Genomic DNA, 12,147 nt, shown 5'->3' on the forward strand with positions numbered 1-12,147 from the left:
CTTCTTTGATTAACATGACAGACAGCAGCATGAATATTAGGCTGCTGTCACTTTAAGAGCGAATGCGCGGATCCAATATACTGTTACACAAAATGTGTTTTCTCAACTATTTACAATCCAAAACTGACTGTATTTACCTGAATACTCGACAAGAGAGGCATTTTGACATAATTTTGTATGTATTTGATAGTTTAAGTGCAATAAGCAATGAAAAAAAAGTCAATTTAGTACTCGCACGCGTTTGATGTGAAGTGCGAAAACTACGGGAATGAGTGAAATTATGTTCAATACAAGTCTGGTATCAAAATTTTATTTTATCTGAAGCTTTCAAATATAAAATACATTATATAACACATTGTATCATAAACACAAACAGCACAAAATGTACAATGTGATGTAGGAAACATGTTTGAAAATATATCTTTTTCTTTATGTCCTCCAGCACAACTAAACTTCATCTTTATATATACTTGCACATTAAAACAAAATATAATAATTACACCAATTTACAATCTTTCGTAAAGTGGAGAGGATCTTCTCGTTATTTCACAACTATAAAGTGCTAAAAATGTGCTCAAACAAAAACACGTTTGGACAGCTGTGCTGTTCGTGAGCTTTTTATGGATTTATTTACACTTCATATACAGATATTTTCACTTTCAGTCCACGATCACACACTCCAGGTGAAGGTCAGTCTGTGTCGTCATCAGAGCCGCATCACAAACACACAATATCACGTTTACTGTCTCTCACACACATCTCACAAGTCAAAAGAGCTTTAATGATGTTCAGAACAAATATAACAGAAGAGACTGACACGTTAGTTACTCCTTCTGCAGCTCTTCACATCATCTCTGATCGTCCCGTATGGAGACGTGACGAGTGTTCACCTGCGTGAGCAGCACATCAGGCATCTGCCGCGGGTCTCGTTCTCACTGAAGCAGCCCGATTCTGGAGGATCTTTACACTGCATGATGAACGCCTGAAGATCTGACACGGGCTCCCCGTCCAACTGCTGATGCTGCGACAACAATCAGCACATACAGTTAACATGTGACTCGAAAAACATAAAATAACTATTTATTTAAACTAATTTCTCATGTTAAGAGGTTGACTAATCATAACTGAGCTCATTTACATATAAAAGCACGTGATGTGATAAAATTCCAGTGACAAAATCAATAATTAAAAAAATAGCCAATCAGAAGAGTGTGTGGGCGGAGTCTCTATGCAAGCGTATTGCACTTGCAACCAAATCAGCTTGTAATCTTATTTTACGTTTCTATTCTTTTATCATTAAAGGATTAGTTCACTTTCAAATTAAATTTTGCTGATAATTTACTCACCCCCATGTCATCTAAGATGTTCATGTCTTTCTTTCTTCTTCTGATTAAAACATTCCAGGATGACATGGGGGTGAGTAAATGATCAGGGAAAATTAATTTGAAAGTGAACTAATCCTTTAAGGTTCCACTGGAACACATTGCTACTGATAACGGATGATTTGTGTCAGTCAGCTGACCTTGATGGTGTCGTAGGTGTCCGTGATGAGCGTGATGAACAGACTGAGCACCATGTAGATGAACAGAGACACGAACGTGTAGAGATACAGGCGGCTGAAGAGCCACACCACGAAATTCTTCTGCTGCATGTTCTTGAAGGTGGCGAACATGTCGTCTCCGTTGATGAGGGAAAACAGACTCTCGGACACCAGGTTCAGCGTCCGGAACTGATGGACAACACAAACCACAAACACGTCAGAATGATGCATTTCTTTCTAAAGCTACTCTCTGACATGCAAAGTAAAAATATGGCATTTATTATAATGGGTTTATGTGAAGATTGTTTTAAGTTTACTTAGATTACTTAGTTGTTTTTTTTTTTTAAAGGCCTAATAAATGTTTAAAATGTTGAATGTCTATAAATAATGGTCTTCATTCAAGAAAAGATGCCATTAAAAAAGTATTTAAAATATGCTGTCTTTCAGTTGTTTCTACATTAATTTGGAGAATAACTGTGAAATTATTACAATATAGAAATATTAAAAATGCCAATGTTTTATATATAGCATTGCTCTGTTGTATACAACATATTTTGACAAAAATACAAAATGAAGAGTAAGCATAGGCTACTTAAAAGAAGTATAATATGAGCAGTGTTATGCGGTGACCTGCCTTGCTGTGGTACGGTCCCAGAACGATCCATCCGCAGAAACAGTACCCGAGGTAAATCATGGCGGCACAGCAGGTGAAACGGATGACGTTCGGAAAGGCCGCTCGCAGAGTGATGATGAGAATCTGACCAGAGGACATCAGATACACGCAGTTACACATCACAGTCAACAGAGGGCGCAATCACTTACACCAACAGAACAACTGCACCTGCCTCTGCTGAAGTCCACCACAATATTGATAAATACACATAATTCTATGGCAATAAAATTAGATAAAACTCATTTTCACATTTCTATAAAAATAGTGATCACAAAATTAGAGACCTCACAATAAGGTTAATCTCAGCAGATGTTGACATCTTTCTTAATAATATACAATACAGCGCTCATGTTGGAAGAAGCAGAAACGCCCAAATCAATTTCAGTTCAGTTCAGTCTCCTGAACACTGCAGTGAGAAGTGAGAACAAGCAGGTCGTACGTTGTATTTTCTCAAGTATCCCATGTAGCGTAAGACCCCGATCCACACCAGCATGGTGCCGGTGCCCAGCAGGATACTGCACAGGTCATAACTGGCCACGGCCTGAGACGACAGAGCAAAACACCGACATCAACACCTTAAACAGAGTCACTGCGCCGGTTTAACAAAATCATGCAAAAGATTAAGAGATTTAGAGGGATGACATCAGCATTTAAGATCAACACTGCAATTATTTGATAAAAAAATACAGCAATATTGTGAAATATTATTCCAGTGTAAATCAGCTGTTTTCTATGTAAATATATAGTAAAGTGTAATTTATTCCTGTGATCAAAGCTGAATTTTCAGCATCATTACTCCAGTCTTCAGTGTCACATGATCCTTCAGAAATCATTCTGATATGATGATTTGATGCTCAAGAAACATTTATGATTATTATCAATGTTGAAAACAGTTTTTTTGTGGAAATTGTGATACATTTTATTTTTCAGGATTCTTTGAAGAATAAAATGTTCAAAAGAACAGCATTTATTGTTCATTATAAATGTGTTTACTGTCAATTTTGATCAATTTAATGCTTCCTTGCTGAATAAAAGAATTAATTTCTACTGATAAAATGAATACCTATTTTGAGGCGTAATTAATGATAGAATTTTCATTTTTGGGTGAAATATTGCTTTAACAAAAAAGCAATTATATATGAGATCAGTACTCTGATGTTCCACCCGTTAATCTTCACCTTCAGCTGGATGATGATCTTCAGCAGAGAGCCTGTGATGGTGAGAACGTCACTAACGATGATGAGGATGAACCAGCCGTTAATGAACTCCATACGGTCGGAGAAGGACACGCGTTTGCTGTAACGACTAGAGAAGAACGCTGTGTATTCCTAAAGAACAGATCAACATTTCATTACTGTCTGAACTTTGATTGTCTGCAAATAAAATTATAATGTTTTTCGTACAACTCATGCACTCAATAATAATAATAATTTAGACCTACATTCAAGATTTATGCATTTGAAATGCATATATTTCCAGTCTTTTGGAGTTTTAACATAAACTAATAAACTTAACCTCTGTGATAAATATTTGACAGTCATACATACATTTTTATTATTAACTATCTATTTGATTCTATTTAAATAATCATATTTTAAAATTGCTTAGAATCAGCATAAATCTGGTCATTGTGAAAACAATTAAATTAAATTTATTCCGTTAAATAAATTTAGTTGTTTTCACAATGTGAATATTCAAGCAACATTTAATTAGTTAAAATGTATCAGATTGAAACAAATTACATTTATTGATGATAAATATATAAAGCTGGTTATTGTGTATTTAAAACATTTTATTTTTCCATACTATTTCAGAAGTATGACTGACAAATATGCATCACATTAAGTTTATAAATTTTTTATGTTGAAACTGTGTTAAAGTAATGAATGGACATTTTATATGCAATTCAAATACATGAAAAATTTTGGTAACATTATTTTTTAAGGTGATGTAGTTACATGTTACTAAATGTACTTACTATAGTAAGATTAAATTATGCTAAAATTACAAGTAACTAACCCTAAATCAAACTCTAATCCTAACTGTAACTCTATAGTAAGTAAATGTAGTTAATTAATATTACTCAGTACTTATTTGAGTAAGTACACTGTAACTACATCACCTTCAAATAAAGTGTAACCAATTTTATTTTCAGAGTGCCCTATCTTAAAAGTTACTCACAGAAAACATCATATGACTAGCAGTATAATCTTTTATGATACTTTTATGACATGCTTTTGACCTTTTTGGAGCTTGAAGTTATAAATCACCTTCTACTTTCATTGTATAGTAAACCGCAACTGTTTTTTGTTTCACGGTAAGTGTTTTTTCTCTCTCAATGATTAATTGCACAAATATCACAGAACAAACGAAACTCACGAACTGCAGCAGGACTCCAGCTTTCACCGAGCGCATGCAGAGAAGCAGCGACAGCGCGAGAATCAGAATGACCACCACGTCAAACAGAACCATAATGTACATGTTCCCCTGGGCTATAAACAAAAAACATTCGTTAAAATGAGTCTGAGAGCATAAACATTTCAGGTCAATGGCTTTTCATAACATGTTGTAAAACATCCAAAACACACATTTAAGTCTTTATTTTATTGCACTTTATCTATTTGCATCTGTAGATTTCGATTACGATACATATCTTTAAAAAGTTTTTTCCTCCACTTCAGCAGCACTTACAAACACCAAAATTTACAGCTTTATTCCTGACAATATTCTGAAGGTTTTTACTGTGGGGTTTGTTCATATTTTATTCACACTCATTTATATATCATTTTACATAAATACATGGTTAAAATGTTTTTTTTTTTTCTGTCAGTTGACAGTATTTTCTGATTTATGGAGTGATAAAAAGAAAAATCCCAAATCCACTCTGTAAAAACCTTTATCTCTAATGTGTCAACTAAATCAAACAAGAATTTTGAATCTGGCTTCATCCAATGTTCAAATTAAATTTCTGGAAATGTATACAAATTAGTGCATATTTCAATAGTTAATACATCATTTGCAAATTTAAACATTTCAGAAAACTTGTAATACAAAACAGTTTGTAATTCTTAATGTAATCAATCAACTGGAGAATTATGATATCTTTTTTATTCAATCTATTCACCTGTGGTGTTTTAAAGATGACAACGCAATCACAAATACATGAATTTTACATTAAACTTGATTGGTTGGAGCAAATGTTAATTTTTCATTAAAACATTCCAGCCCAACTATAAGCTTTTTAACTTCTTTCATCCTTTAAATATTTTAATCAAGGTGTCAAAATAATCAAGTGATTATTAAAGCTGAAGTGTCAGAGACTGACCAAAGCAAATTTCTCCAAGTCTGTGATACGTTTCGTAGGAATACTTCCTTAAATGACAACACAAGCTTATTCGTTTATTAAAAGTAAAAGTTTAAGGGTTTTATTTGTGAACAGGGGAGAATCATGGGAAAGACTCACATGCACCAGTCACGGTCCAGTCTCTGCATTTATAGATCTGCACATCGTTGTCCAGGTCAATCACCATTCTCCCGCTGTGGGGCTTGTTGTCAAAGGTGATCTGCTCATAAAAATAAAAATAAAAAACAGACATTTATAGCTGTTTATCTTTATTTACACTACCATTCAAACGTTTGGAATCATTGAGATTTTTAACGTTTTTAAAAGAAGTCTCTTAAGCTTAACAAAGTTGCATTTATTTGATTAAAAATACATATTTTTATCGTATTTCATTGTATATTCTTATCATTTTATAATATTATTACAATCTTTTTATTACAAAATTATGTGAATATATGTTAAAATGTCATTTGTTCCTGTGATCAAAGCGGAATTTTTTCTATGAATAGCTTCATATTTTTCTGGAAACAGGCCGATGATCATCAGGCCGAAAACCTGCAAACTTTTCCAGCTGAGATTCCTTCCCTTTTTATCCCACTCATGAGTTCATGAATGTAAGAGGAAATGGAGACCAATGTCAGAGATGAGCAACAGTGTACTGAAAGGTCATGTGACATACCATAACGTTGAAGACGTAGCAGTCTGGAAGCTCGTGATACTGAACCGTCTCCAGGTTAATGGCTTTCAGAGTGAATTTTACAGTCACTGTCAACAACCTGACGAACACAAACACACAAACTGAGTCAACAAACTACATTTGTGCTTTTTCTAAAGATCTGTACAAAAGTATGTGTAATATTTACAATGTTTAGATAATTATTTGATTTAATGCAATGCTTTTTAATATCATTGATATACTATTATAGTTTTGTTAATATTTTGAGTTTGATTTCATTGTTATATTTTAGTTCATTTTAATTAAAATTTAAGTAATTTTGTTGTTTTATGTCATTTTTATTTTAGTTTTTAGTTTTAGTTCATTTTAAACAAAAATTAGAAATGTTGCCTTGGCAGCTAGCTGAAATAAAAAGTTTATTTTATTTCAAATACTGAAAATGTTTTTTTTTTTTTTATGGCTTATTTTTAGTTTAAGTTAATGATAATGACCCTAATTTAAGAATGCATCACACAACATCTATTATTTAAAGGAGATACCTCTCAAAGTGCAGAGTAAAGTTCAGAGGGTCTGCTGTGAGAGTTGAGAAGGGATGTTGCGGGTAAATGAGCGAACACTCTGAAAGAAACCAACAGAAGATCAGATCAAACGTGCAGGATTGGTGCAGCTTCACTGCAAAGTAAATGTCTTTTTGAGCATCGTCTTGTCATGAAACACGTACGTCACCTTCATCCACCTGAGTGTCAATGTCAAAGGTCTCATTGGCTGGTGAGACGCTGCCGTTGTGGTAGAACTGCTGGCAGATGGTGAGGGGAGTGTAAACGTCACCTTCCTTCTCATAATCATGGTTGCCCACCGTTATGCTAGGCAACATCAGAAACTGCAAGGTGAGAAAAAAAGACCTTTTCTGATTTTTTTTTTTTTTTTTTTTTTTGAGAATCATAAACTTTGAAAGGCCGGTGTGAAGATGCATTTGTTTAAGCTTGACATCAAGGATCTACACACACAAATAATTAAATTAAATTAAATATATATAAATATATATGGCATGCAACATAAAGTACATTTTTGCATCGTTTGTGTACTTTTAAATATAAATATTTACATATGGAATGCAATTTAAAATACATTTGTGCAATTTAGTCTAATCTTGTGTGCACCTTTAAATATAAACATTTATATACTGTATGGCATGCAATTTGAAATAAAATTTTGCATCTTTTGGCAAATTTCTAGAAATATTTATATATGGCATGCAATTTAAAACACATATTTGCTTTGTTTGTGCACTTTTATAGATACATTTTTATATATAGCATGCAATTTAAAATACATTTGTGCATCCTTTGACAACTTTTAAATATAAATATTTATATATTGCATGCAATTTAAAATCAACTTTTGCAACTTTTAAGAAATGTTTATATATGGCATGCAATTTAAAACACATATTTGCTTTGTGCACTTTTATAGATACATTTTTATATATAGCATGCAATTTAAAATACATTTATGCATCCTTTGGCAACTTTTAAATATAAATATTTATATATTGCATGCAATTTAAAATCAACTTTTGCAACTTTTGGCAATTTTTAAGAAATATTTATATATGACATGCAAATTAAAACCAACTTTTGCAACTTTTAAGAAATATTTATATATGGCATGCAATTTAAAACACATTTTTGCATATTTTTCTTTTGGCAACTTCTAAATATAAAAATGTATATACGACATGCAATTTAAAATATATTTTTGCTTTGTGCACTTTTATAGATACATTTTCATATATAGCATGCAATTTAAAGTACATTTTTGCATCCTTTGGCAACTTTTTAATAATAAATATTAATATATTGCATGCAATTTAAAATCAACTTTTGCAACTTTTGGCATTTTTTAAGAAATATTTATATATGACATGCAATTTAAAATACATTTCTGCAAATTATTTTTGTTAATTCTGTGTCAAGTTTGTAGCTGGTTGCTCGTCGTTTAGGCATGGAGATCATTCACACGTCACTCGAGGACTCACCTGCTCCACGGTGTAAGCGATGTGTGTGTAGACGTCGTGCTGCGTGTAAACGGCGTAGGTGTTTGCGCTGCTCTTGGTGAAGTTCTTCAGGAACAGATGCCTGAACACCATGAGATTCTCCTCCTTAAACTGAACCACCATCTGATTACTGAGACCAAACGACACCAGCTACACACACGCAAAGAGAGAGCAGTCTGAATGAAGCTTTTGATTCTTCTTAGACCAGCATTTCTGACTGTAACTCTTCATTCAGTACCTGTATGGTGACCAAAGCGATTTTAACGATCTGCAGAATCAGTTTCCAGGGTTTTCTTCGGCGAGCTTTGTACTTGTCACAGGGGTTCATGAAGAAATACTTCAGCTTCCTCCTGAACTTCTCCACCTCCTCCTCCAGCGGCTCCAGGCAAGCGTGTGATTCGGAGCAGTGGATGGCTCTGTTGCCGTTGGGATCGTTTATGCATAAATAGGTCTCACTGGAGTCGTCCATCTCTGAAAAACCAACGCAATCATCTGCATTAAGACCAGCATTTACATTTCTTTGTTTGGGAGACACATTCTTATCTAAAGGCCCTACCATAAAATGCTAAGCTGTTTGTATGCTTAATTAGTATCCAAGATCGGATTGACTTGATGGACTATTTAATTGTAGGTCTATTTCATGACTTTGGTTTTTGTCTTTAATTTGTATGTATTCTAACAGATCATTTATAGTGTTATTATAATATTTTGTGCATTATTTACATCAGCATTTGTATTTAATTTGATATTATGATCATTTATTCCAATAAAACTGATTCCACTCAAGTATTTAAGTCAAGTCAAGTCACCTTTGTTTACGAAACGCCATGATATCTCCCAAGGGTAGCATGTACAGGGTGAAAAGCAACGGTCCTAGTACTGAGCCTTGCGGTACTCCATATTTAACTTGTGATCGATATGACATCTCTTCATTTACTACTACAAACTGATAATGGTCAGATAAGTATGATTTGAACCATGACAATGCAATTCCACTAATGCCAACATAGTTTTCAAGTCTATTTAGAAGAATATTGTGATCGATAGTGTCAAAAGCAGCACTAAGATCCAGTAACACTAATAGAGAGATACAACCACGATCTGACGATAAGACATACATTTTTATAATTGTTTAGAAAATAATAATACCTTTTAATAATCAGTTTTCAGTGTTATTGTCCCATAAAATATTATTAAAAAAAAAAAAATTATATGGGCAATTCTACAGAATTGGTGCAAACTTTACTTTAAAAAGCATTCAAGTATTCAAATTTTTGATGTTTACTAAGATCCTTCTATTATCTATTGAATCCCACAATAATATTTACAATATCAGTAAGATCAATATATTTACTTTCAATTGGGATGAGTCTGTCCTGAACCCTAACCCATAAATTTAAACTTGTGAAAATGATATTGACATAATTTTTTGCATTTTTTCCATTGTTGTTTTTAAAATATATTGAATATAAAGTGAAGTTAAAAAAATATTTATTTTATTTTTAAATCATGAAACTACAAAAAAAAGAAAAAAAAAAAGTCCCGTATGTTCATGTCACTACCGGAACAGTGTGTGTTTGAGTCATTGATCTGAGACTGATTTTAACACACTTCTACATTTCTGATCAGGCAACATTCCTGTGTTCCTCCTCTCACAGCCTCTCTTTCACAGCAGATCATCATCATTCTGAGTTAAATGTGTTCAGAAGCCTGAAAATCTGTGTGGAGCTTTAAGGAACGTCACTAACAAACACCTTTTTCTGCAATTAAACAAACTTTTTTGGGTGTTATTCCATAAAATGTAGTGTTTATGTGTGTTCATCTGTTCAGAACTGTGCTAGATAACCATGTGCTGATTATCATCTTTGAGCGGCTCAAAAGTGTCTGAAATTGTCACGACTGAAACATGTGGTGAAGTTTCGGTAGTGACATCATTGTTCTGGTAGTGACAAAAGAAACTCATAATCATTTATTTGGGGGAAATAAACTATATTTCAGTACAGTTATGCAAATCATTAGTGTTTTAATATGTTTTAGTATGTGAGTTAAATTGTGTCATGTGATGTGGTCACTACCAACACATTACTGTCACTACTGAAACTGTGCATCACGACCGAAACATGGGATGTTTTGTCAGAAATAAAGTATATTGAATGATCAACTCAGATGTTATTATAGTGTTTGATTCAATGTTTATTCAAACTAATGAATCCTTCACTTTGAAATCAGTTTGATAAACTTTATGACTTTACAAAGAAAGACTGGATTCAAAATACAACAAATCTCATAAATTACACTTGAAATATTGATAAAATTGTAATTATTATTGATTTACCTGTGAAAACGTTTTAAAAAAAATGTGAACAAAATCTTAACAGGTCAATGTGACCCTTCTTATTAAATTATTTATTATTGTGTTTCGGTAGTGACAAATTTGGAGAGATGAAAAATATTCCAAAACTTTCTGAGAATACAATATGAGAATTAACTGTACAATTACTAGAAATGTGTAGCTTGGATATTATACAATTTGCAAACATATAAAATGAGTGGAAAAAGAAATTTTTTTTCAAGACGTTTCCAACTCTTTAGAATGTTTTTTTGCGGTATTTGTACTCCAAATATATGTATTAGCCTATAGTTTTCTAATATTAAGCAAGAAAATAACAGTATTAACATTGCAAAGTTCTTCAATTATGAAATTATGAAAGCAGCTCTACAGAAGATGACAGTGTCATTATTCAGATTAATTATAATAGGTAACAGCATAAACATTGACGTTGTTATGGTACATGCTGTTACATAAATATTTGGTTCATGATGTTACATATGGCATTATGTCTGTTTTTACATGGTTTCAAAATAAAAAACTGCCATAAAGTAAAATGGAAGTAAATAATCATTCATGCTGGAAACCATCAATATCTAGCCAGTGTTATTTTTCCATTATATATCAGCATATATAAATCAGTAAACACCAAAGAGAACATATCTGAGCTTGTAAAACAGCATCACATGTTCACATTAACTTAAACATAAACTCAATGACCCATTCCACCTACTAAAGCCACCAGCTCTCTAATAATATCGTGCAGACGTGCAGTAATGTGGATCTTCCACTTTTCAAAGACTGATGGACTGAATCCAGCTCACTGTCATTGATTAATTGATCCACATTCCTTCCTGACTGTGTCACATGACACTCATGTGACACCATCATACCTGTGCATGCATCAACACCTTGTGATGCTAGCTCATCATGTAAAACAGGTGGATAAGGCTTATTCACATTTAAAAGAGATCTATGGAAGCCCAATTCTGACACACAAAAACAATTATGCTTTTGTAAATCATAATTATGACATAAAAGTCTAAATTAAGACATACTAAATCATATTTATTAGATAAAAAGTCATAATTATGACATAATAAGTGCAAATGATGGCACACTAACGTAAATTTGACATAGGGTTGTCATAATTTCGACTTTTATGTCATAATTAAGCTTTACTAAAGCATGATATTTTATCTTATTTGCTGGAAATGGGTTTCCATAATGATCTGAGGTGTTTTACTGTCGTTTAAAACCTCAAATCAAAGCATCACATGCAAATCTCAAACCTAATGCAACTGTTTACAGTATTTTATCCAGAATAGCTCAATAAAATCATGATTTCATCACTAACTCACCAGCAGCTGATGACAGCAGATCAGTTATTCTGTGGTAAATTCCATAAGGTTCATGAAAATCTGGAGTCAATTCGGATTAAAGCGCATCTTTGGACTGAAATGAACCGAGTTCTGTGCTGCCGACAGTCAACAGGTTAAGGGGGCGGGGCTACCGCTAAACAACGCCAGG

The 12,147-nt window shown here is 33.0% G+C and overlaps 1 protein-coding gene across 1 annotated transcript; it reads right to left on the reverse strand.

The window, feature by feature from the left end:
• Positions 1 to 294: 294 nt before the first annotated feature.
• Positions 295 to 12,125, reverse strand: mcoln3b (mucolipin TRP cation channel 3b). Its single transcript, XM_048178205.1, has 13 exons — positions 11,979 to 12,125; positions 8,527 to 8,759; positions 8,271 to 8,438; positions 6,959 to 7,112; positions 6,772 to 6,850; positions 6,236 to 6,332; positions 5,677 to 5,776; positions 4,593 to 4,705; positions 3,392 to 3,541; positions 2,653 to 2,754; positions 2,175 to 2,297; positions 1,523 to 1,729; positions 295 to 1,021 (listed from the first exon to the last, which is right to left on the reverse strand). The coding sequence occupies exons 2-13, from the start codon at positions 8,755 to 8,757 to the stop codon at positions 887 to 889; spliced, it is 1,659 nt and encodes a 552-aa protein (XP_048034162.1). The 5' UTR covers positions 8,758 to 8,759; positions 11,979 to 12,125; the 3' UTR covers positions 295 to 886.
• Between the last annotated feature and the right edge of the window lie 22 nt (positions 12,126 to 12,147).

The sequence above is a fragment of the Megalobrama amblycephala genome, linkage group LG24, assembly GCF_018812025.1.
Source record: "Megalobrama amblycephala isolate DHTTF-2021 linkage group LG24, ASM1881202v1, whole genome shotgun sequence".
NCBI lineage: Eukaryota > Metazoa > Chordata > Actinopteri > Cypriniformes > Xenocyprididae > Megalobrama > Megalobrama amblycephala.

What these genes read in the sequence shown, in the direction of transcription:
- mcoln3b (XM_048178205.1), bottom strand. Translation starts at nt 8,757, where the DNA reads ATGGACGACTCCAGTGAGACCTATTTATGCATAAACGATCCCAACGGC. An exon ending in AGATCATCATCCAGCTGAAG is followed by an intron (nt 2,755 to 3,391) that starts GTGAAGATTAAC and finishes CTGTCGTCTCAG; the next exon opens with GCCGTGGCCAGTTATGACCT. An exon ending in GATACTTGAGAAAATACAAC is followed by an intron (nt 2,298 to 2,652) that starts GTACGACCTGCT and finishes TCCTCTGGTCAG; the next exon opens with ATTCTCATCATCACTCTGCG.